We start from the raw sequence: 27013 nt of genomic DNA on the forward strand, positions 1-27013 counted from the left end.
CCTATTTATTTACACATCGAGTTGGCTGCAACATATTGCGCCTATGATTCACTTCACGCCATTGCTTTCGTTTTTTTTTACTTTTCTCGCAAAAATGTGTCGAACTTCAACGAACTTCAAGCAACGATTATTTATTGCGTATGTCTTTGTATTCGAGCTTCCAGTCCACCTTCTCCTCCATTCCAACTTATTCAAGGCGAGAATTTAATATCGCGTTTCTCCTTAAATTCAGAATGGCAAGATAACAAAAAAGGCGTACCGTGTCGATTTTTCAACATCTGTTTATGATCCGACAAAAATCGCAGTCATTTCTGAATTTTTCGAGTTATTGTTTTGTTATTCTTTGCCGGATTAAATGTACGAAGGCTTCTCTTCAACGTCGAAGAGTGTGGGTATAGAAGCTATTGGAAAAATCCTCCCATGACCTGGGCTTTTTAGGGGACACGTTTGCGTTAATGATCTATTTCGCTTGTATCTAACGTAAAGCCCTCACGGTGAAAATGTTCGCAATAAATATTTTCTTTTCCTCGGTTGAAGTTTGGGAGATGTAAAATACGCCTCCCCCGAGTGGCTCATTATTTCTCTTGTTGTACATTCGAGTTTATTCCACTTGCCGCGTTTCGCGTCTTTATGAAACACAATGCATAATTGGCCATCTCTTTTTTTTTCAAACTTGAAATACTATACTTTTATTTTAAGTCGATTATTCTAGTAGATGTACGAACGATTTCCAATTTTCCTGTATGTGGTTTTCGTCTATTGCCGAACATTCGATTCACAACTTGTGCATCGTGTACGCTCACGTTTGTCGTTATTCTCGATCGATTGAACAACCATAGAGCTCCTCCTTTAGTCCTTACTTCTTGAACGGGTGAAGGAGAAAAAAAAAAAAGATTTTGAATTGAATGCGGTGCGGATAGTGTCAATTCTTGCTTAGAAAGCCCGTCGGAAATTTGCATACTACTATTTTCCTCGACATTAATAACCCTTCGAGACCAGACTCAGATATTACGGTGCAATGATTTTGTTCGATCCATTCTGTTGTTGAATGGATTACACGTTCGCCCTAAGGACTATATCCCTTTCCACGTGGAGACCCTTCTTTATTTTTTTTTTCTTCGTCACGCCCTTAATGTTCCAGGAATGAAAAATCGTTTTTAAAACAAGTCATTCTCAGTTGCCCAATTCACTAGTAAAGGCTTTGTCTTTTTCTTTGGGGGATTCAACTATTACCATTTCCATATATCACGATGGGTGCGTGTGAAACTCCACCACCATTGATATTCCTTTTTAAAAAATATTGAACGAAAAGCAAAAGTTAATTTCAGTAACATAAAAGAGCAAGACAACAGTCTGTGGATGATAGTACGATCTATAGTAGGATGAAGGCCATTGGAGTGAATGCCAAATGGCTAAAGTGTATGCGTTCGTGCTGGTGGGTCGGTTCCAGGAGTTAAAAGACGTTACCATATCGCGTAAGAGAAAGTATGCTCATGGCAGACAACGATGGCAACCGCAATCTGTTTATCGGGCAATTTCATACTGGTTAGAAAATAGCTGCTTTTGCTCTGTTGACTTGTTTATTCACGGATGTGATTGACGATAAGTTTGTTGACTCAAAATCTAAACTTAAACAATTTTTGAATGATTCAACAGCTATAGGCAGTGCGCCAAGTTTCAGCCATCTGGATCCTGCTCGTCCTCATCCGGTCGCTGTGGTCAAGTTTCATCGCACAAGATAGGATCTCTCAACTGGCCATGACGTTCAGGTTAGTGAGCATTTTTAAATTGATCCTATCTCTTGAGAAAAATTTGGCGTTGGGATTATTTTGAGCCAAATCGATCGTTTTATTGACTTCTTTTCGCATTACGGCTCGCTATAACTGAAAAGTGGACTTCCCTTAAGTTTAATGGTTGCTTAAAACGTCTTCAAAAGCGAAATTTGGGAAAGAACGGACATTTTTTTTTCCCCGTAACATACTCGGGTTTTGTTGTTGAAGTACTAGTCACGTCTCGCCATCGTTCAGGATCTAGGGTAGGCTATTGAACAAACATACGGCTAAAGCTCATTTCCATCATTCGAGGCACTAGACTTTATTTCTCAACTGTCTCCTTTTCTAACGTCGCACGGCTTAAGGGTCAAATTTAACTCGAGGCTGAAAAGTAGGCTCTACAAGAACTCTTGGTCAACATTGAGATCGTCGTTGACGTCAATTTTCTGTTTGATCGGCTAAGCACAAATAAAAAGGTCCAACAAAACAGAGCAACATTCGAAACAGAATCTAGAGAGCTCAACTATACGAGCCGGGTAAAAGGAGGTTACATAAGTCAAACATCACGTAAGTGCCGGGGGAGCCAACCGTCTCAGTCAGACACACGCAAGGTCGGCCAACAAGATTGAAAGCGCCAAACGAAGTGGCCGGACGTGACGTTAAGAATTTTTTTTTCCTTCGCCATCGGAGAGACGGTCATTGATGTTGTTTTACGGCCGTGTGAGGCTTATAGGACCAGTTTGATCGCGTGAACCTGTGTTACAAATACTGGCTTCGCACGAACGCGTGATGTTTTCAAATTTCGCGGTTCAGCCATCTCATCGTTCGAGTTGGTTAAACTTTCCCCTATTTATCTCTGCAAAATCAATTTCTTGTTACGTTGTCCCAGTCGCTTTTTTTTAACTCCCCCGTGGCAATTGACACGTAACGGTTCAATACTTTAGTTACATCCGACAACGGTATTCCATTTGGTGTATGCACAAGCAATCTCAAGTACCGACGTCGCCATGGCAACCATTTTTGACGTATACTTGGATAATGCTACTGTTTATTGCCAACGCACTTTTCTCTTCTTTTCGGAACTTAGTCACGCCTCTTTTGTTATTATTATATTTTAAAGTCTACAACTTGATCGAACAATCTAAAAACATCGCCCCCGTTTTATTGATTGAACGTGCTGGGCGCAGCTCTTGTCAAATATGACTGAAGCGACTGAGATTGAAAATGTCGTTTTCTTTTTTTTTAATCTCACATTCATGCAAGCATTGGAAAACGAGAATGAAGGTAACATTTGTTGATAGTAGAATAATGATAACGTGATACGATCACATCAAGCCAATCAGTGTGTAAGTGCAGCTATACACGAGATCTGTCGGAATTTGATTTTGTTTTTTCCTTTGACGTTCACTCACGTTTACCGTCTGAATTTGTTCCTCTGTTCTGTGTCATTGCGTTTTTAAAGGATTGTTTTTTTTTCACCGTTTCATCGCGTGTCTTTGATCCATTTCCCTACATTTTTTTTCAGCCGAACAATTTTGAATCGCTATTTCCAACATATGAAAACGATGCGTACGTTATTCAATTGATCTTGACGAGTGTCAAGAATAGAAAGAATGCCATGAACAATCTAGTATGTCAGGCCCGAGGAATGTCGCTATGGTGTGGTAAAAACACCGACTCTGCTGATCATTCCTTCCGTCTTGTTACGCCAACAGGCGTGTGTTTACAACCTAACGTCCATTGCAAGTGCAATTGCATCCTCGCAATTTTCATCCAACCAATTCGAATTTTTGTTCGCGTCCGTTATTTCCCGCGATGTCTTGCATTGGTAACGTGACACTATTTTCTTGCGCATGTTTTTTTTTCTGAATTATTTAATCTTCCACGCTGTTGTTCATAAAATATCAACTATGTTGTAATGGTCTCGTTACAACATGTTTTATTCTTGTCGTGACACACTTCTTTTCGTGACAGCAAAATCGAAACGAACAAATGAACCATCGGCTTTTTTTTGGGGGGGGGGGATCATCTTGAACAGCTGTCACGATCACGACTTTTCACAGCGTGGTATATACCGCGGTGGGGTACTTGATTAGTCGAGAGCCATCAACTCCCGGCCCGCAACAGAATCAATTTTGTGGTGATTGAATTTCGGAGTGAAATTGATGAAACGATCGATAGCGCCATTCCTCCCCCCCCCCCCCCCCCCCCCCAAAAAAAAAACGTAACATCATCGATATCGATTTGACTTCAAACGATGAAATTTCCTCAACCAATTTTTATGGAATAGCATTTCCAACAGCCATGAAAATGAACGAGTTCTTGTTAAATGCGGAGAGTGACTTAATTTCCTGAGTGTCGAGGTGAGCCAGTTTATTTTTATCTTCTTTTTTTTAATTAGGCCCCAAAGTTGTCACTTTTTTGCGAAGAAAAGTCAAATACTTAAGCAGGTTGAAAACGAAGAGCCTCAATCGACTGGCATTATGTTTAAAGAAAAAGCTTTTTTCATTTATCATCTCGATGCCCGTTCGGTCTAATATGTAGTTATACCAAATGAAGTCTGCGAGCTTGATCAGATTTCCCCTGTGTGCATGCAATCCAGTGCGTGCCTATATAAATCGTTTGACAAAAAAAAGAATGGCAAGACCTTGCTGATATGGGATCTTGTCGGTTAATATGAAAGGCACTATTATCTTTTCATCTGCCAGCTGCCGCACAGCTGTTCTCTGATCTCATTCACTGCGTCAACATCAGCACCAAACCCTTTTAACGATGGTCCCTCATCTTTGCATCTTTTTTTTGCGTGTTTTAAATGACAAATTTAACAAGATTGTAACAAAGTAAACTTGAATACTATCGTGACATCTTGAAGCTTAAAAGCTACCTCGTTCATATTTACATTTTCCCTTGTTGCCAAATTCTTATTAGCGAAGAAAATCCCCCGTCTCAGACTTGATCAATGTACAAAAGATTACACAAAGTTAGACAAGTAACGAGCAAGTACAATCGCCACCTAACCTTCCCCTTTGTCTGTAATCGAAAAGCGAGCGAATGTGGGTCAATAACTACAGTACAAAGGGAGGCAAATTCAAACATTTTCCGAGCGCAAATCGATTATAGTGAGAAACAAATAAGAAAGCCAGTGCGCATGAAAAGGCAGCTTCTGACAGCAAATACAGCGCCCGCAAACGTAACAGAAGCCCAGGTAGACTGCAAAATAGCACGATTGGACGGAACTTTTATGATGTCTGCGAACGGCTGTCCTCCCTGTATATTAAATACCGTTCTGGTGTAGCCTGAACGGTATTATGCACACTTGCGCATCAAAGTGAATAGTTGAATCGCTGCTCCTGCTGCTGCTTTCCCGTCGCCATAACTTATAAGTGCGTAGAAAGCGGCAGCAATAACTTTGGTCTGCTTGTTGTGAATGCTTATAGATCAATGCCACCAATCATCGCGCTGCCTTACAACACGCGACGACCGTTCCAGGCAAGAATATAAAGTTTGCTTTCTTTTTTGTAGGTAAACGTCTTTGTCGTGGCAATAACATCGCGCTTTTTTGTACACAAATTTTTGTTTTGTTTTTCCTTTAAATGAGGTCGACCCATAGTTGTAATAAAGAGTTCCGCACGCAACCGCAATGCCCGCGCTCGTTCATTTGTCGTTAAAAAGAACTTTTTAAAACCATCATTTAGGCTGGCATTAGCCCAATGATTGCCCATGTTTGGCTACATCTTTTCTCTTGTTTCTTTCTTTTTAATTGCGTACTATATAGTCAGTAATAAAGTCGTATTTGTACTTTTTTCTGCCTGCAAAGTAGAAACATTTCATGCGTGCACGTAGCTACCTACAGTTCTTGCTAATCCTTGGTGGGTAATGCTCTTTGAGTTAGTAGATATGGATGTAACGAATTCTAATTCGTATTGCTTTTGTTTGTTGTGACGAAAAGACGATAGCATTTGGTCGAGCGTGTGCGTATTAATAAATTGCTGTATCATAAATCGAAAGGCAACCATCCGGCACAATCGATTGTCTACGGTTGCACGATTTTGATAACATCGTCTGCTTTTGGCCATCGTTTGGTGTGCCTATTGTGCTGTAAATTGAAATTTTGCCTGTACGTTTGCGGGCTGTTTTTTTTAAGATGCAGCGTAAATTTTCGTTTTAATTCGCGGTGTTTCTTTTGTTTTACTTGTGATTCTCAAGTATAGACGGGATCCCGCAAAAAATCTGATCGAATTTGTTTTTGCGTTGGTACGTTCTTATTTTGTTTTCAGTGTGGATTTTGTCCAGTAGTGATGGAAATGTTTGAGGGCGCCAAATTGGTCCTTGCTTTTTAACTTAATTCAGTTTGGCATTAGCCGTCAATTTGATCAAAAGGCCAGCGGCGGGTTCGTTAAATAAAAACAAAAAGGGGCCTGCCGTCGCGAATGAATTGGTAGGCCACTCTGCCAACTTGCATTATGCCACCTCGTCAGCCGGTGAAAGAGCTGAAACAGTGTGCGTCTTTGCTTGTCGAGCTTTTTTAATTAGTCTTTTGACTTTTCACGAGTTGCCCTTGTTTTTTTATTTCGCGCTGCTACGTGGCACTCCTAATTCACTATGCACGTTAATTACTAGTTTAGGTTTTTTCCAACGCTTGGATTTTCCTCTACGCAGCGAAAGGAGATACCAAATTTCTGTAGGCCCCTTTTTCTTGATTAACTTCAATGGAATTTTATTAGACAAAGCGCCATTTTGATTGAACGAAAGATAGCTCGTCCAGCAAATAAAATCTTGCACGGAAAGCGGAAATATTTTTTGTTGCCTCCTACAACAGGCGTTCTCTGTAGCACAAGTAAAAAAAAATCTAATGATCTCTTGGTCGTTTTACTTTTCGTTGATGTTTTTATTTTTAAAGTAAAAATAAAATAAAAAATAAATAAAAAATATTAAAAATTTTTAATTTAGTCGACAATTTCAAAACAAAAGTAAAAATAACATACGGCGCATTTCATTTTTTTTTAAATATTTATATTTGTTGTTGCCGAATGTCGGGGACGAAGGGTGTGGTTAAGAGGCTTCACTGTATCAGATTATTTTGCACGTTTCAAATCAACACGACGCATCATGTGTTATTCTATGCTTTAACACACAGGAACAAGATTTTTATCTTCTGCGTTGACGTAATCCGGCTTTGTCACGGTTGAACAAGTTGCACCGTTTGCAGTTCGGCAAGTACTGTAACAACTTGACGATTCAAACGTTTTTTCTTTTGACCACATTTTCTCACGTGGTTTTTCATTTGAACTGGACCTTATTTTTTAAAAAAATTATTTTTATGTTTGCTGTGCGAAAGAGGTTATGCGTCGGAAATGTTATAGGCGAATATTGTTTTTTGGCCGATAAACGTAAAAACTTTTCCGAAAAGCAAGTACTCCGCATTGCGCGAATGCTTTTATGTCTACCGTATCCGATTATAACGGAGGGTGGAACTCTTCAATAAAGTCTTGATTGCATTTATGCAAAATCCCAAACATTCATCAAGTCGTGTTGTTCATTCGTTATTGAATTGTCGCGCATTGAAACTCGTAAGTTGATTTGTACGCCCAAGTCTTTGCTTTTCAGCTTAACGTAGAAATCGAGGGGTTGCCAGCGAATTGCTAAAAGCCCTGTACCCAATTCCGGTCCGACTTTCTTTCATACGTAACCCTATATCATATCGCGACTGCCATTCGAATGATGTTCTAATCCATAGGCTTCATGTTCCCATGTAAAATTCAATAAAGAAGCATTTTGTGCAATCTGCAGCTTGAATTAGACATAAGTCGCTTGATTGGCACCAAGAGTCACGCATTCTTTAGATCTCCCCCTTGATGTTTGATAACTACCCCTGGTCTGTTAATCAGCAAATATGCACATGCATTGGCTGCGTGAACTCTCAAAACTAGGAGTTCACGATTCTCGGTAAACCTCTTGCGTCTTCGAATACGAATCTGCATATTTGCACGGCCGGGGAGGATGGCTTTCTGTAATCCTAGATGAGTGGGGTTCAAGTCTAGGTTATGGCCCAATGTGAGAGGCACCGTGTGACCTACCATTGCTAATACCCAACTATGTTGCATACACAATAATCGTGCGGTATTAGCTCTCATCCTTGCTGGACATTTCAGCCATCAGCGTAAATCATGTAGCTTTAAAAAAAAAAATTTTTTTCATTTGCCAAGGCATAGAGTTTGCTCTCGTCAAATTTGATCCCCTTATAACACTTGCCGTACCAACTAAAAGAATTCAATTGTTATGCCCGTGAAATTGTGGGTTTAAAAAAATAGCTTACAGACCTGTGGTCCCCGATTGATTAGCAAGGCCTGCGTTTGGGCTTTGCACTCTTTAACACAGGTGGTAAGGCACGTATATTTGAATCGATTGATACAAAAGTTTTCCACTAGGACTAGAAACCGACCGGAGTGCACGGGAAATCGAACAACAAGAACTACCCTGAACTATGTACAACTGCAAACTAGTATACATCAAATAAGAATGGATTAAAAAAATCTTTTCAAATCAAGTCAGGGCTCTCGAAAGCGAATTGGATGCAGACGGGCAAGAATTGCTGGGGGAAAAAGAAATTTCGAATAGTTGTCCGTATGCAATGCGTGATTTTCACTGCCGCCCTGGGGAAGGATATAGGATGGACGGCCTGACCTGTCAAACTACGGCACGTAACGATAAAAAAAGAGGTAGAAATAGGATTGTATTATTCTTGCTTCGAACGCCGAGTTTTGTATCGACGCTTTACGTCAAATAGAGACTTATACGTTAACGACAAAAACAATAGAATTCAGCTCACGAAATTCCATCGACAATTGTATCTCAATTTATCTTGTTTCTTCATCTCGCCTTTTATCACGAAAACGAAACTGCCGTATTTTCGCGCCCCTTTTCTTTTTTTGTCTATTCCCATTGTTTTCTTGGGCACAAGGTTGATGTATCCGTGCTCGAATAAATGAACGGAAAAAAGAAAAGAACTTGCCAGCGGGTTCACACTTGAATAGGTAATTCCAGGAAATTTCTTAAGTAATGCGCTGATGAGATTTGTGTTCTTGTTCGTTTCTTTGTATGGCCAATTCCCTTCCGAATGTAGCCGAACAATTTTCAGGTCCCCCTTAAAACCAAAAAATCTGAAAGAACTTTACTTTTATTTTTCATGTTTTTTTTTTTGTTTGAAAATCGCACGTTATTCATATTGAGAAAACTAGTGGGCGACTAGTTTGTCATTTTGATCTAGTACGTGATTGTTAATATGAGATGGATGTAGACGTAAGGATTTGAGTAACAAGTTTCTCTCAGCATGGACGTGCATTTCTTGGCTTCGTGTTTTCATTGCCCCCACTCCTGAAGGAGATGAATGAGCTGATAAATGAACAAAGAGTCTTTCATTCTAGATCTTGTTCGACGTCTACGAGCCGCTAAACGAAATCTTGGCGAGCACTGGTTTGACGGACGGACCTTACTATTCTTTCGTTCGTTCTCGCAGTCGTAATCTCAGACGATAACAATAAATAGAGGCCACACAGTCGTATACATATACGCACATGCTGCCACTTTGTTACTCGCAGACTGCCCATCTTTTCTTTGATAGGACAACGTGAGATTGACGGAATGAGCCGCGTCGATTGGTTTCATGACGTCATTTCCACCATCATCCATTGCTACGCTCTTTGAAGTGACAATCATATAATACGAAATCCAGTCTTGGCATGTCTACTATCCGATTTCCCTGTTTTTCACGCCCACATCGTCTTGGATCTTTTTACGACGTTGAAATGAAAAGCGATAAATATTTCACATTCTATTAGCTGCAGTAGCCAAGTCTGTATGACGTTGTGTGCGTAATAGGCTACTCGGCTTTGTTGAGAGGCTTCTTGATGATGATGGTGATAAATGAATGCGATAGAAAGCGCCGATCCAATATGTTGGACGATTCAACTCGTGAATAAGAGAAGAAATAATTACATTTATCGAGTTATCTCTTCTTTTTTTCTTGTCGTTCTTTTTCTCGGCTTCTTTCGTGTTCTTCTCTATTTATCTATGGCGTCGGTGCAAACAAGGTGCTGAATGATGGTGGTTCCCTACCCTTCGGGACTACTGTTTCCCCTTCGCTTCTGTTATTGCTGAAACAGCACGTCTTTCAGTGAATGACGCACACTACCGTCGACACTCCCACCCGTTCTTCCACGTTCCGCTCTTTTACCTACCAGTCGTGTCTCTCTAAAAATCGATTTTTTTTTCTCGCCTTTGTATTATATATCCTATTCGGATTATGTTGAAATGTTTTCTTCTTCTTTTATTTCCTTTGTTTGTTTTCTTTTTTTTAATTCCGGACGCTGGTTTGCGGATGTTCCCAGAAGAACAAAATGGAACTCCAATGAATATTTTATTGTCCGTTGAATAAAAAAACTGGTTCGCATTTCTATACAATTCAGTATAGAAGTGTGTTTGGAACTTTTGAATGTCATTGGGTCACAACTGAAACGAATTTTTTTTTGCCCTGTCCGTCAATGTCTGACTAAACGAATGAACCGAAAGAGATAGGCGATTTTTGCTTGTTTGCTTTCTGTGCAATTTTTTTTTCTCCATTTTTTAAATAAGACGTCCCACACGATTCGTTGATAGACATCCTCTTTGATCGGCACGTTACTTCGCCGCCGCAAAATACGTAAGAGACGTGGTCTCAATGATTTCACCAGCACAGAAATACCATGCCATATTGGTTTTGTTTGATGTAGACGTGCCATGTCATTACGTTCTGCCGGCCGGCAGTTCTCGCTCTCTCTGTTCATTAATTCGCATCATAAGCGCAGATCATTAGAATTCTTGGTGGCCGTTTCAGCTTTCCAAAGCCGTCTCAAACCTATTGTTGCGTGCAATAGCAGCATCGAAAATGCTCACTTTTTCGTTTAATAGGCTATAGGGGTACGTTGACGTATTTGCCTCCATTTTCACGGTTTTTGATATTCCCGATCGATTGAATCAACAATCGTGAACGACTTTCCCCTTTCTTTTTGTCGCCACTATCCCTTTGAAGGGTGTGATGGCAAACAAAACAAAAAAAATAATCAAAAATAAAATCAATTGAATCCAATCTGGACGTTTTCCTTTGGCGTGTGTTGTCGTTTGTTCGGGGAATCCGACCGCCACGTATAAGTTTATCTAGAACCGTCGAAAATAACACTATCACAGGCTTTCGCTGGCTGTATTTGAACATGATGTCGCCGTGACTTTGTGTATACCCTTCTCTTGTTGAATAGATTACACATTCTATTTCGGTGGGCAGAAGATTGGAACCGTTCCGGCATTCGCTTCCAAAAGGTTTCACCTTTAAAAGATTTTGTTTTTGTTTTTTTTACGTTGTTCGTTTTCTTTGTTTCGCAACCATTCTTTATTTGCCTGGCGGATGAAAAATCGTTTTTCAAAACATGTCAGTCTTAGTAGGCCAAACCCCACCAGTAAAACTCGCTATTTTTCGTTTGGCAAGAAGCGGCTAGGTCGTTATTTAAGAAGTTGGCTATTGACATTTTCATAAATCATCAAGTTAGTTCGTAAGATTCGTCGCGTTAGCAATGATAGCGCCGCTCCAGTGATCTAGCTTTTTATTGCGGAACATGAAACGCGATAGCAAAACGAACTGGTAACTCGTGCACACAAACAAATAAAATGACATTCCCGATGTAATAATTTGAATGGAGGAAATATACAAACAGTAGGTGATAGTGGTGTTACCGTGAGTGGAAGGCGGTCTGCGTGAGTGCCAAGCTGAAAGGAGCAAGTACACATGCGTGCTGGAGGGTCGGTCTTGTCCCGAGTGGGGAAAAGGACATCCCCGCATCCATGGGCATCGAGGTCTAGTGTGTTGACGTCTGTCGGCGACTAGACAATCTAACCGTCGAACTTCATGCGACAGGAGAAAAACAACGTCGATGTTTTCTTTCGATTTTAAGGAGAAAAAGAAAAATTCGATCTTTGGATTTAAAAAACAAAAAATAAAACTTGAACTGGAAAACATTTTTGGCGATTGAAGAACGCAGTTTTGATGGCCGATTCATTCCGAATGAATCAACACTTTGAACACGTTTTCTAGTGCATCGTGACGCTTCCTTCGTCTACCGATCAACGAGTCGTCGTGTTACGGAACATTAGCAAAGGACAACATGTTGACAGTTTTGACCACCGCCGACCTTTAGGTAACATTAGGATTATAGCAGCATCAAAAACAAAAACAGATTTTACATTGCGGTGCGTAAGAACACCGTGGCACTATACGAACGATTTTTCCCTATCTGCGCTTTCCATTTGATATGATAAGAATATTTTAATTGGGGCATCTCAGTTCCAATCGATTCTCTTTCTAACTTCAATATAATTTTTTTTTTTTAAACTTGCGTCGTTGACCAGGCAATTTGGCCATTGATCTTTTAACCTAACTGATACATTTATGAATTCCGTTTTCAATTGTTTCTCTCCGTTTTCCGTGTCTTTGATGCCAGTTAGCCCAAGTGACTTCCAGTTTGTCAGCGTCATCCGCAGGGACTGGGCGTGGGCCGATCCAGGATTTATTATTATCTGGATGTTTCGGAAAACCTGCGGGCAAATCCCGCATCTTGCAGCGAGCATTTGCGATAGTAGAAAACCTTATTTCATCTGCTTTTCGATTCTTTTGCAATCCCCGTCGGACATTGTTGTTTTCCATTCGACGATATATAGGGGCTTAACGGTCCAGATTTAGAAGTACAGCAAGCATAGATGAAAAAAAGGGCCCTACTCGTCGTTGACGTCGAGAGATCAACGTCTCATCTTTTGCTCGCTTGATTGACGTCCAAGAGTTCTTCACCCATAGAAAGCCTTTTTTTTTCAAGTAGAATTCAAGAAGCCAGCCGTCTTTACGGTTCTTAAATGCAAATCAAACATCACGTTCAAGTCGCGTGTGTTAAGCTGCCACGATTGCCATTGTTTGCCTTTATGATTATTGAAAAATGTATTGTTCGCAGCGAGCTAGAAGGCCTTTTTTTTTTTTCTTAAGCAGATCGCCCTGTTCTTTACTAAACGCAAGATTTACACGTTCTCTCAGAAGTGTCCAAAAGCGTAATTGAAATTTTGCGAGTCACTGGTCATCCTGCTTGGGATGGATTTTGATATTTTTTTTTCCCTCTGTCCGTTCACCCATCGTTTTTTCTTTAATTTCCTCAGGCTTTCGTATGACAACACAAGACATCAGGCGACAGAGATTGTTCGAAATTGAAAAGTGCCAACAGCCCGCCAGCTGTCACGTTGACGCCCAGAGTATAATGAAGTTTATTACGGCACTGTATAGTAAAGCATCAGCTCCCGTGATGGACGCACTGAGTTAGTGAACGGCCACATCATCAATTAGTGAACGATTCGAGGAATAGCAAATCATAGACTGGCCTACAGTGTCTCCTTTTTCGTTTTTTTGTCTGTCCGAGGTAGCCACATCAGTTGTACGTGTTGGCTTTACTTCGTTTATGCGCATCAAAGCCATAACTGGCACTCGCAGAGGCAATCTCTTTCTATTTCTGTCAAAGTCTCCTTACAGGCGGTCTCTCGGGCAACTAACGATTCGTCGGATCAATATATATATTTTTTTAGACAGAATATTATTTCTATAGACGCTCAATAGAAAACAAACGCAAGCCAACGTGCGTGTGCGTATCGGCTACACCTCGCAACGGTCACGTCCGGCGTCACCTTGGCAACTATTGTGTTGGCCGTGTCGAGCAACGTCATTGAAGTGTAGCTTGCGCAACAACGTAACTGTAATAAGACGAGTAAAGATTGGATGTGCCTTTTGTTTCGCTTTGCAAAAATGATGGAATAATGACCAGCTTAAAGAGTTAAAACTTGCTATTTAAATTTATTCATCAAACGCTTTTATTTTCCCCATTTTTTCTCGTTGCTACCTGGTTGGCATGAATAGAATGCGGCAAAAATGTAATAAGGAAAAAGCAGCGGCGCGTTCGAACATTACATTAAAAAAATTAAATCATTCGCCCATACGACTGACGATGTACGTACCTGCGTATTTGCCATTCACGTACGAATGTAATATTGTATAATTTTAGAAAGGGAGATTAAGTTTCTTTCCGAGCTGCGCTTTCCATTTTTATTTTCAGAGATTTCTCAGAACGGAATAAAATAATAATGTAGATTTCAGAGAAGGATGAAGTCATCACTTTTGTGCAATGTTCCCCAGACTGGAGGGTTAACCATTCATCTGCCCCGAGGAAAGCTGATTGGTCTCGGTTTGTTGTTAACGTCTGCCTACATGACTCTCTTTCATAGTTTCGTTTTCTCCCCTGTTTTTGTCATTTTGTTGCATTCTATTATATTTTTTTCGGGCTGAAGGAAGATCTAGATCGAAGGGGATGAACAAAAAAAAGTACCGCAGCAAATAATACCGCATCAAAGAAACGTTGTACCTATAGAATAAAGCGTATCGATCTACGAGCGTATCGAGCCTTGTACGGTTTACTACCAACGTACCAGAGACAGCACTGTAGTAGAATGCCAACGACGGGCTTATGGCTGGGATCAGTCCCTTTTCTTTTTCATATATTTTTCATCGAACCAAAGTCATCTGTGCACCATTCTTCACGATACGTAGATGCGACAAAGGGAGCACTGGACACAGCACGTTGTTTTCTCTTTCTTTTTTAACCTCAATATTCGTCATTTACGTTCATAGCACTTGAAATCAATTTGTTTTTACCCAAAGTCGCTTTCTATTCGAACGTCTTGCCTCTCGGTTTGTTATCTACCGCGTGACTAGTTCTACTCGGGAAACGGTAAACATAGTTTGTACCATTAGTTTGACTTTGTCCTTATCCGATTTGGTATTTGCTTTTTCGGTGTCCACAGAATCCGCCGATTTTCTTTAGCCGTCAACTAAATAGAATTGCGTCCTCATCCTTCTTTTATTAGATGTCAAGTGGAACTGTCGATATTTTCCCAACACTTGTACACACCAACACAAAGTCTGGTTTGATCAAGCGGACAAAATCACAGCAGCTTTCTATTAATCTCTCAATAGTGTTGTTCCACTTTGAGGCTAAGAGACGCGGGTAAATAGAATAAATAAATAAAAAAAAACCTCAACGGTCATAAAGACACGTGCTGCTTTAATCTCTGAAAAAAACAAGTTCAATTTTTTATTTCTCTCCTCCAACTTGCCGGGCGTATTAGCAAATACAGACTGGCTTGTGTGTGTACAGACGCGTTGCTTGTTCGCTCTCTATTCATCGTCTAGTTGATGACGTGCGCCAGATAGGCAGGACGTGTGCCGCACTTTGACTGTCAGCGATGTTGCAGCAACAAATTGGTTTGCCGCCTAAAGCGAAAGCAACAAAACAAGACGTTACTGGTTGATCCGGCCGGCTGCGGCTCAATAGGCACTACAATGAGGAAATCTGTTGAATATGCACTGCGTAGATAGCGTGTTTGAATAGCGTTTGCGAGGTAGCAGGACTTGCGATGATCCCTTTTTGTATATTTAAAATAAGGCTGCCATGCATATATTCCTCAACCGCTACGGAAACCCCTGACGGCTTGGGTACGCCCTTCTGGATGTGTTTTACGCTACATCGATCACGTTTTTTTAGCCACGCACGTCCCAATTTTGGATTCCCCACATGCGTGGCCCCCGTCTTTGACGTTGTGTAGTTAGTTACCCACTAGTTTGTCTATACAGCTCACAGCTATTGCTGTTGTCTCTGTGTTTGTGTGTGGTCGAAATCGTGTGTGTATACACGGCGTTGGCTTTGTCACACAAGTGTATTTATATATTTATGGGTACTGCATTTTGCAATATCACAACGCGCGGATACACAGGGCGGGGTTTTCATTTTTCAAAGTATGCAAAAAAAAAAAAAAAAAAAATGTACATTGCATCGAAGAAATATTCGGTGTAGAGAGAAATGGTTAGCCTGTGATGTTTGTGCGTTTTCGCCCTCGTTTCCTTATTTGATTCCGGATGCGCGCGAAGGTGGGCGGATGCCGATCGACCAGGGGAAGGAGGACATAGCGAGAGACGACTCAAATGTCGCTCGACTGCTACGCGCGGTAGACGACCGCAATGCGTGCGTTCACGACTAGAAGAATAAATAACTAAAGAAGATAAGGACCTTTGAAGCGCAAGGGCAGCGACGCAGCGTTTCCTTTAATATTACATATGGTTTGTGTGTTTCCACTAGGCTCGCAGTTGTGGAGAAGAGACATAAAATACGTGGCGTCTTTTGCAGAATTCGTTTCTGGCCACGGCTTAAATTCTAATTGTATTTTCCGCCATGTTAGATGATATAGTGCTGAATGGAAGGGAAGGGATGGATGATGGCACGTCTGTCCCAATAAAATAGCAAATTCCATAAACGAATAGTAATGAAAATATTTAAGTTTCACTCGGAAAAGCACAAAGTTCTATTCATAAAGTAGGATTGCGATGCGAAACAATAGAAAATTCTACTCTCTTCAAGCCGGTCCTCTTTTCCAACGACGACGACGTTACCCCTAAGTAAATGACAAAAGAACGGAGACGGTAGACAGGTTCGTTGAGTTTAGTCTTACACACTGTATGTGCCGTGGCCGTGTGTGTGTGCACAGTAAACGAGAGAAATTCATCATCAGCAACTTGGGCCCCAGTCTCATTAGTTGATGGAAAATGGTTGGTCTAGAAAACTATTATGGCAAAGAGAGAAAGAGCTTTAATATAATGCATTCGCTACAATTTACTACTTCATGAAGCAAAGATTCCGGTACAGTGTATTAAACCAATCTTACTCTCCGTTGGCCGCAGTAGACGAAAATGATTTTTGTCCCGTGAAAATCGAGTCGTTTGCCCTCAGTATGGCGCAACAAGCCGGCGTTCTCCTTGTTGATTCAAAAAAAAAAAAAAAAATTTATGAGGGCGGTATCGATGAGTGAATAGCGAAAGATAAACTGTTCTCCCGACAAAGTGTCTATTGTGTCGGCGGGGGAGAGAAGCCGTTGAAGTAGTAGGGAATATTGCCAGCGGCACAGATGGCATGTTCAATACTACTCGAGATGTGGGGGATGCGAGCTTTGCTTGACCGCCAAACAAACAACACATAGAGCTTACTGATATTCTCGTACATGAGCAATAACAGAAATTAAGGTAGCGAACCGACGAAACTAGTGGGTGGACCGAATTGGCTGGAATTATGGATAGTTGGCCTCTGGTAAAATAATTCTGTGGTTGTATTCCTATTCCGATTAATGGGGAAGTTTCCCATGATGAAGATGGCACAGTAAATATTTGTTGTCGAATATTTGAGATGTTCGGCGTCACAGCTGATGGCTAAACTATTGAGCGTGAACACAATCTAGAGCCAAATCGCGTTGTTTTCTCTTTCTATTGTTTTGCCATTCTTTCTTTTTGACGACAGATGTGTCTGTCATTTTCAACCTTTTCTACGCATTCATATTTGTTTTATGGATTAATCTAGCTTTTGTTATGAGACGAGCGAAAGGCCCGGAGTACCTGGAAAAGGAAAATCGATCCGTCTGGGATAACCCTTTTTTTTTCTCATGTCCTCTGTTGTTTTTGTTTTGCCTCAATAGTTTTGACGAGGATGTTCAGCATCTCATTTGTGTTGGCAAAAAGACGACGACCACCTCAAGGGGGGAAGCCTATACTGCGATGATGAAAGTTAAGGACCTCGGATGCTAATCAAAGTAGCCTGGTGCGCTGCCCTATGTGTCTTCATCAAGCTTTCTGTTTGTCTCAGAGGCATCTTGTCATAATGTCGTATCGTCATTAAATGACCAAAAAGCGACAATTCGATCTCGTTTTCCCATTTGACAATGTCAAATGACATTGCAAAGCCAAGATTGGTTTTATAATGAAGCTGTTGCCGTCCGCTACCGTCCTTACTCTCGTATAACTTCAACGAAATGGCTTTTAAGATTAGTGGGTTTGCCTATTAAAGAACGGACACGATGTAGTATTGCTGTCTCTTTCTCAAGTTCTGTGGCTTGACAACAAGGGAAGCCATATTTATTTTATTTTCTTTTCTATTATTGAAGCTTGAAGCCGGGCCCATTTTGATGAGAAATGAGCACATCGTTACTTTGACTCTTCCTAGAAGACTATTTTCTTTCTTGTTTCGTAAGGTCTCTATCGACCGCCATTCTGTCCCTCTGAGGTAGTATCTGTTGATGGCGATCGTTGGCGTCTGTCAGACAGAAGTCGAGTAGTTGCTGTTAGCACGCAGTCTCAGTTGAAGGAGCCTAGATCTTCATTTGCTCACGTTATGTGCGGCTGATGGACGCGATGTGCTTGATGCGTGAAATGTCTTCTTGTTTTTCAGCTGGATGCGACAATACCAGTCATTGCTACCGAATCCTTGCAACTTCCAAGCTTCTACCGCCAAGCTAAAAAAAAAAAAAAAAAAAGTGATGGCAAAACAGTAGATGAGGCTTTTCAACAGTCGGGTATCATGTGTTGAATATATAGCTCAACACGACCGCCAACAGAAACCATAATCATCGATCCGCCCAGCTGGTGTTCCTCAGTCGTATGATACGCTGAAAGGATGGAAGGAGGTAGATAGAGGAGAGGAAAGGGGGGAAAATTTTTGTCGATGCTTCTACAAGAAAAACTTTTGAAACAAGTCTGAAGGTGAATAAAGGCAATGTTGAAAAAGTTTTTTTTTTTTTTTTTTTTTTTGTTTTTTTGAAGAGGAGGATATTCGCCTTTGTACTCCTCATCTTTTGCTTCTACTCCCTCCCCATATATATTTTTTTAAACAGTGCTGTGGGAGACGAGCTCGAGCCTTATTCTTTTCATTCTTTCACTCACGAACGAAGCAGAGAATAAAGGATATAGATGAGGAGCGTGAACAAGAGCCACGAACATTTTAAAAAAGCTCCTTTCTTTCAGTTCCTTCGTTTATTGCCAGTTCTGTTTCTGTAAAGCTTGTAACGAGGATTCTCAGTTTATTATTTTTTGTTCCCTCTTCTTCAAAACGCGTTGGAATATAAAAGCATTTAAGCAACATTGTCTTCGCTGTACAACCTTATGCAAAAATAAGGATTCGAGACAGTCATTGGCACGTATTCAATTGTTTTGGCCAGCAACAAGTTCATTTTCGCCATTGTCATCGTTCAAGTCTTTAAAAGTCTTCTTTCACGAAACCTAGCAAACTTGTAGCCCATTAAATTGGGGAATAAAACAAGGTGTTTACTTATTCAATTTGATACGCTACGTTGAGCAGTGAAAACAGAAAAAAAAAAAAAAATTTGAAATCCAAGAATTCGCAACGAAAGTTGTTGTAATTGATAATATCCAAACTTGGCTAGGTTTTCCAGTTTGATACACTTTGACTCGGGGGCCCCTCTTAATTAGAAAGTGAAAATGTCAATAACAAGCAGTTCCTGTTTTCAGTTTAATCATTTTCGCTTGATACCCACGCGAAATCCGCGCGCTTTCTGGGCGCACCTGGAAACGACAGTTTTCGTAGACAAGCCCGGAAAGCGAACGTTTCCATGGTAGAAGAAGCGATGCTATGAATTTACATCAGCAATACCGCCACCAAGTCGAAGCACGAAACGAAATGAGCTCTTTCAACTTGTTTCGTGATTGAAAATTTAGATTTTCTAGTAGCTATGATGATGTGGGGGCGTCGTGGGCGGAACTTCCTATCGATCTTTTGCTGTCAATCCAGCTGCAAATTATTCTTTAATTTTTCCTAACCGTTCTCTTGTTCTAATTTAGGAAGGAAAGGGGAAAAAAAGAAATTTCTGGAGATACAAGTTCCGCCGAAAATCACCGACGTGAACGGAATAAATAGTTGCTGTTGAATTTGCGGTGCTGCAGCGCGCACTGAAAACTGGGCGGCGAAAAACATGGCTCTGCTGACGCGTTTCATCCGGCTTCCGGATCGAGCCAACACGCACGTGTTTACGTTCGTCGTGACCCGCTCCGTCACGCGCGACCTCCATCGCGACGTCACGTCCAAAGAGTTTAGCTACGGCTACCACAGGTGGGCCATCACCTTTTCACGGGCCGGAAAGGTCCTCGGCGTCTACCTCGTCTGGCGCAATCCCTCCGAGGTAAGGATTGATTGCATTTTGCCGTTTCCGCAAGCCTGTATCGATTAATAAATTATCATCCATTTTTCTTTTTTACTTCCCCTCTGATTTGGGCCTTTAGGGAATGCGCGTGTACATTGATTTCTCGTTCACGTTACTCAACCGGGAGCATTTTAGCGCTAATGAGACGTTCAGTGGTCGGCAGATCAAGTTCACGTTCGACTCGCCGGCGCAAGGCAACCGCCGCTACATACCCGTCGACGATTTGTACGAACGCAATTTCACGGACGCCAACGGCGAGTTCCAGCTTGAACTGACCGTCGCCAACCCGCGGACACTTTACGAAACGGATCTGAGGCTTCCGGTGGGCTCGCCCGGCTCGTCTTCATCGTCAACGACATCGTTGGCAACAGGCGGCAGTCATCAGCGTTCCGCTTCGCCTCTGCCTTCGCACCATCAACACCATCAGCATCACCACCATCACCTCGGCGGAAGCACGGGCAATCTGTCGACGTTGGTCCAGCAACAGAATCACGTTTCTCATCACAACAGTGGCCATCATGGCTCACTTCATCTACACGGCCACCACCACAATGCGACGCAGTTGCCGAAAACGACGAAATTGGAGACGACATATTTTGCTTTTGGCGGATTCGATTGGAACTTGTCGGTCGTGATGGAGCCTTACTCGGTGACTGCCGCCACATCTGCAGCTGGTCTCACGCTCAACCTGGCCGCTCAACTGGCCGGCAATCCAGATCGAGACAGTCCGTCGCACAGAAACAGAAACTGCCAATTATTGGCCGGTGGCGTTGATCCAGTTCCGGCTTCCATAGCGGGGGTCTTGAGTGATCACGTCGGCAACGGAACGCTGGCGCTCCGTCTGAGGCGATTGACGGGCGTGGACCACCGCAGCCGCTCACGCTACTATATTTCAGTGGGCGAAGGCGACCGACGCCTCTCGTCCGGTTTGATGGACGACGTTTCCGACGCCGAGGGGGCCGGCTCTGTCTGGTGTCCGAGGGTGCGCATTCAGGACGTTGCACCCAAAGGAGTGCTCCGGCTCATGGTGGAACTCGTGTCGGCCAACACGCTCAGCGAGACCATCATCACGCTGGCGCCCAACAACCAAACGGGCACGCCGGGCGGCATTGGAGGCCTCTCGGCCGGCACTTGCTACGACCGCGACAAACAGGCTTGGTCTTTCGAGGCCGATACCCATTCGGAGAACGGTATTCTTTTATCCATTGAGTCCTCATTGAATTTGCTTGGTAACATTATGTAATTTTCTTTTACAGCCACTCTGAGAGTTCGCGTTGTCTATCGCGACGTCCGCAACGTGCCACGCAATCATATCAGGTAAATATGGCGGTGTGTACAATTAGTCTTGTCGAATTGAAAAAGCTACAGTTGTAGACCTAATATCGGGGAATATGACGATGTGGATCGTGTTGCACGTCTAGACGTGTTGCCTACCCCTTTGTGTCTGTGCGTCAGTAGGTTTTTATAGGGCATGATAAAAGAAAGGCTGAGCTCTCCGAGCCTTTTAATACTCCCCGGATGGTAGGAACCGGTTTTTACATCAATAAGAAATGAGTGGATTCCGCAATATGTCTAGCGCAACAATTTGATACACTTGGAGTCGTGATCGATTGTCTGCTTTCTTCGTTGTTCTCTTCTCCTTTTCTCTTCTTTCTTTTGATTGCCTTCTATTCGCTTATCGGAGGAAAATAACGATGGGAAAAAATAAGAAAGGGAGAAACTGAGAGAATGGTCTACTACAATTTCTTATCGGTGGAAGTGTCGTCTCGGTAGCGTAGCAGCTGAAAAGAAGAAGAATTAGACGGAATAACTTTTCGTTTTCTTTCGAAACACGCACACTGGCTCTGGGGAGTACATCGGGTACACGAAGGAGGACCGTAAAAGGCTAGTCCTTTATTCATTATTGATGTGCGTTCATCCGTTTGGGATTCGTTGAAAATGTGGACGTAAACGAACGACGAATTAATTGAATATTAGAAGAGATTTTCTGTTAGCCGGTCGGATCCGTTGTTCGTCTGATAGCGTATCAATCAGTCACGCTGTGGCTAACCTGGTACAAGTAAGATTGTGTCGTTTTTGTACCGCATTGCCATGCCAACTGATCAGTTTCTACGGTCAACACCGAAAAAGGACAAAAGGGGGGAAAACAAAAAAAGGATAAGGTCACGCGTTTGCCATTTTAGCCGGGACATCAACACGCCATCCGAGCTCTAAATATCATATAACGTCTACAGTACAATACCGACATAGCAGGCAAGGACTAAACAAATGACATCAACCCGCTTCTCGCGTTTTGTTTTTATTTTTTTATTTAAATTTTATTATGACGTTTTTGCGTGTTTTTTTTTTGTTGCTTTTTTAGTTCGCAATAGCAGATGGAATTTTCTTTGCTACGATCAAAACACTTTCGTTCGTAATAGTTCCCTAATAGCCAGTTTTGTCCACCGTCATTTTCGACGGTCTCTTCTCTGTGGGAGGCGTTACAATGTTCTTTATTTATTTTCTTTTGATTGGATTAAAGTCGCGATCATAACGACCAGAAAATGAGGACACGTTTAGAGACGTTACCTCCGTTTTCTTCTGGGAAAAGGCCATAATGACTTGGAACTGGACGAAGCTACGAACTACTACCTATTGTGCCTCTACCTTTTTACTTTTATTTTCCTTGACCCCTGCGTAACTTTTACAGCTCATATCGTGTACTTTTACTGCGTTGTTAGTATCGATCCTCGTGGATACGTGTGTGCTATTGATTTTAGCCAACAACGCTGTGAAACCAACGTCCGTTCGTGGGTTTTTTACTGGATAAAATGCTCCCCTCGTTGAACAGATTAACAGGTTGCCTATTTATCTTGTCCGGTGAAATACAAAGGCGGCTTTGATGAGCAGAATTTGACAATAGAAGCAAAAAAGAAGTCACATATTAAAGCCATTATCTGACGTCATTGTGCAATTGTGGCATTATCTAGTCAATTGGCAATCAGCTTTCAAACTTTGGCCGCATTGTTTAGTGCTTGAAACATAGGGACATCATTTGGGAGTTGTGCAAAATGTCGTTTAGTTAGTATCAGATTATTCTAAGTTGCATTCCCTCTGCCCCGTAGTTTTAGTACGAATGTTATCTTCCTTTCATTAGTTCACTTGCATCAACTGGGAAATGTTTGCGTGGCTAATTCTTCTGTTGCTTTGGTTGACTGTATCGCGTTCCGCTGTGAACATCGCGGCAAATTGTAAATGAATTAAGACTGTAGGCATGCTTCTACGTGCTCTCAATGAATTTAAAATTGATCGTACAGGTACGTGAGCTGGCAGGCGGCCATGTTACGACCCAACAATAAAGTCAGCCAATACGACGCCGTCCCGTTCTCCAGCCCGCACTACTCCAACTACTACGTCCAAGAGGAAGCTGATGATGGCGTCGTCATGGAGTCTTCAGTGCCGGCCAAAGACGTACGATTCTCTCGCATTTTCTTTAGTTTCTTTACTTCTCCTCACACTTTTTCGGGTCAGCCATTGAACATGTTGCTTTAGCCAGGCTACTTGCTAAATAATGACATGCTGATGTGTTTCGCCAGATAAGAGGGGAGGGGGCTTGTGGCGTTCAAGATGCGGAAATATGTTTTGAAGTCATGTACTTCGTGTACGTTAGCTGGGTGATCAATAGAGACTCGACCGAAGTGGGAGAAAAGGAGGGGTTGGTTGGGAGGAAATGGGGTGGTGCGTTAAGAATGGATGAGAATCACGGCTGGTTTTGCTCTTTTCAATCGAAAGTTCCCAAATGTCCGGTGTGAGTATGTGTGCGCGCTGACATACTACGCCCAAAAAATCCAGCCCGGTGTCGGTCCATAGCTATGGCTTCCAAGATCAATCGTCGTTTACTTGACGTGATCGATAAAATTTTCATAGTTATGCGAAGGAGGCCGTGTTAGAGTTCTTTATTTAACGATTTATTTCCGCATCATGACAGATCCGCAATAGGTTGATTTATAAAACGTTTTTGTTCATCATTGGGGTTTTGCAAATGTATCTAGCTCTCAATGTATCTGTTAGCATATATCCGCTAAAATAAGGAACTTGATCCAGAAATTTTAATGGTTTGCTATAGCACAATGCGTGTGGGACGGATCTCGCTATTGCTAAGGTCTTACACCCTCTTCTCTGAGCTAAATTAGGCAATAGATTTCTTGAGATGAGTTGGGTTCTTTAGTTGATGGTGAAAGCCGAGCCACTGACTGATTACCTACCAGCTACTTGAATGTTTGTCGGGCTAGAGCAAAAACCTGTAGCATTCACGAGTCCGCATTGATCCGATCCAATTTTTTCAAAACCCAAAGACCTCCCTTCCTCACCAACTTTCCTATGACTAGTGGATTTTTCATAGCTCAAAGATTGGTTGACATCAACTTATATTATTCTGTATCTTTTTCTCCCTCCTTTCTGTTCTTTAACATTCCCAAAAAATTGACTAGTGACTCGTGTAAGAAAACTAACAAAAAGGGAAATGTAGAAGTAGAACGACGGCTCTCTACTTGTGAGTTATGCTAGATCAGGCGGTAAGAAATGGCTCTGGTTGATGAGCCGTAACTGATACGGCTCTCGAATTTTTGCTGTATGTCGTGAGGCTGTGCTAGTTGAATTGCGCAAGAGTTATGCAACTGCCAATTAATATCTAAAATATGTCTATCCGACGCGCAGTTGTTGAAGACGGCCAACGGCTACGTCAGCGACAAGCAGCAGCTTCGCGTCCAGGTGGAGTGGGACGAGACACTCTTGCTGTTCCAAGCGACTTACCACAAGTACGACGACGTCGGACGCATCCACAACTACCAAATGAGGTTGGCCTATTTTTTCTAGCTTTCTTTTTTATTCTTTTAGAATGTATCCTATATTCTAGTAGAGCAAAAAAAGAAAAAAAACGTGTTGTGACTTAACATACGAACGCATTTGCGATCGAAACGGCTCGCTGATGACGGAATGCCTTAATGCCAACAAATTAGAGAACCGGATAGCTGATATGCCGCCTAGTACACTTTAGCTTAGTCCCTGAAGTGGTGGGATGTGTCTGGAAAACGCGTAACGCTAATAAAGTGCAACATATAGAACCTAATAGGGCTAGCGTAGATAAAAGGGGGATATCAAAACCTCATAAGCAATTAAGAAAGTTCGACTAGAAATCCAAACTGCGCACGGTTTCACCTTTGCCATTTATTCCTTTGCCATTTCTTCTCTCAGGAAGGAGATAAGCGCCTTGCAATCGGAAAATTACAGCCTTGAAAGGCAATTGTTCAGCTACCAGCGGAGTCTGGCGATGGCCCAGGCGCGGAACGGCGTCCAGCCGCAAGGTCCATCCGACGACAACACGCCTTCGTCGTCGGCCAACGGCGAGTACCCGCCGTCGCATCGCGAACACTCGCATCGGGATTTCTTTGCGCGCCGCGACGAGTCATCCGACACGGAATACGCGTAAATTCGCTCGTTGTCCTTTACTATCATTTCCGCTATTGGTTTTCCTCCATTTGCTTTCCTCCATTTGCATCATTCGCCATTCTTAATAGTTTAAGTCTGACACCTATACTGCTGCCCGGTGTGCTTGTACTTGCCACCGCATGGTTCATGTTGGGACTCATTTTTCTCTTTTTTTCCATCTTTGTCGAACTTCTTTCTCGTTTCGTTCTATTTCATTGATGCGGCGTAAAACTCGTTTCCTCTTGTTTAATCATATCAACGAAACGAGGAGTTAAAAAAGGAGGGGGGGACGGAAAGAAAAGTTCTATTTATGTAAATGTGTGCGTGCTGCACATGTCAAAGGGCACACGTTTCAACTTTTTTGATGTCACTTTTATTCTATCGGGCAAAAAAATAATGCTAATGACTTTCGTTTTCATGACAAGAAGGAAAAAAATGCGATTTTTCTTTTCACGGTTTTTTTTACGCTATGATGAAATTCAACTTTGATCGTCGTTTCAAGTCTATTCTATCCTCTTTTCTAGTTCCTTAATAACATCACAATCTTCTTTTTTTTTGTCTTATATTTCGTCAGGTTGTTATTTTTGTTATTTATTTATTCTTATTGTTATTCACCATTCATCTTCTTAGGTCCACGGCCTTTTCCGCTCTTTTTTACATTTACATTTTACATAACATGGAGATATAACGGCAATGTAACATTCTTCTCATACAGGGGAGCATCATACGATACCTATGTGTTAAATCCAACTACCAAAACAACTTTTTTTACTCTTCATACACATACACACACACACACACACATACACATACACATTACAAAAAAAAAAAAAAACCATGCGTCGTGCCGATGCAGTTTATTTCCACTCGTCCCGCGTGAAAGGCGAAAAACCAATACTATCTTTCGATATAAATACAACAAACGTTTCAATCTTTCTTCGATCTTTTCTTTACATCTTTCTTCCTTTTTTTTCTACGGTTTGTTTTGTAACGCAGTGCGTTGTATCGGATGCCACTATGTGCAGTTCCGGATCGATCTGCCTCACTAGCTGATTTATAGAAAAGCATTGCTGCCATGGGTTTTTTTCGATGTACGTGTCTTAAGCAAATGGTCAATCAATCTAATCGAAGGCCCACTTACCGCCTTAGTTTTCATAGACTGGATCTAGCTGGCGCATAAAGAACTCCTTTAACGAACTCGGACATCGTTTACAACTCGTTTTATATTTAACGAAATCTAAAGGTAAAGAAAATTCGAGCTATTCTTACTAACTCGTGACCGTTTTTTTTATATTATCAGGTGCTCTACAGAAATTATTCATTTGCATCAAACAGGACTGCTGGCTTCAATTTCCTCATTGTTTGCTATGTAATTCCAGAGCTCTATTTCAATTCCATAGCATTTTTGGACTATGATGACATTGTTCTAAGATAAATTTCGGGTATCCCTTAAGCGAAAGGAAGAATAGACATGAGCACGGCAAGCTCACCTGCCGGCATTCTCACGGGGCTATGATACTGCCGAATTTCCAATATACAACCAATCTAACACAGGGACAGTGGTTGTCTTACGTCTATTATAACAGACATCGTCTAGTTACTGGGATTTCTGTACCTTTTTTCTGATGTTT

At 41.8% G+C, this 27013-nt stretch overlaps 1 protein-coding gene and 1 long non-coding RNA gene across 3 annotated transcripts in view; one reads left to right on the top strand and one right to left on the bottom strand.

Annotated features, from left to right (window-relative positions):
• LOC130691756 (uncharacterized) overlaps positions 1 to 27013 on the bottom strand; it is a 60563-nt gene that overhangs the window by 23310 nt on the left and 10240 nt on the right. The gene's annotated exons all lie outside the window — the stretch shown is intronic.
• Positions 1749 to 26318, top strand: LOC130691716 (uncharacterized). 2 transcript variants are annotated; one of them, XM_059496196.1, is made up of 7 exons: positions 1749 to 1769; positions 19562 to 19895; positions 19996 to 21106; positions 21173 to 21233; positions 23213 to 23366; positions 24612 to 24751; positions 25149 to 26318. In XM_059496196.1, exons 2-7 carry the CDS (start codon positions 19689 to 19691, stop codon positions 25381 to 25383), a joined length of 1908 nt encoding a protein of 635 aa, XP_059352179.1. In that variant the 5' UTR covers positions 1749 to 1769; positions 19562 to 19688; the 3' UTR covers positions 25384 to 26318. The 2 variants fall into 2 exon arrangements, with proteins under 2 accessions (XP_059352179.1, XP_057370674.1); XM_057514691.2 differs by lacking the exon at positions 1749 to 1769 and adding an exon at positions 11656 to 11995 and having other exon boundaries at positions 19558 to 19895.

The sequence above is a fragment of the Daphnia carinata genome, chromosome 1 (assembly GCF_022539665.2).
Source record: "Daphnia carinata strain CSIRO-1 chromosome 1, CSIRO_AGI_Dcar_HiC_V3, whole genome shotgun sequence".
NCBI classification, from domain to species: domain Eukaryota; kingdom Metazoa; phylum Arthropoda; class Branchiopoda; order Diplostraca; family Daphniidae; genus Daphnia; species Daphnia carinata.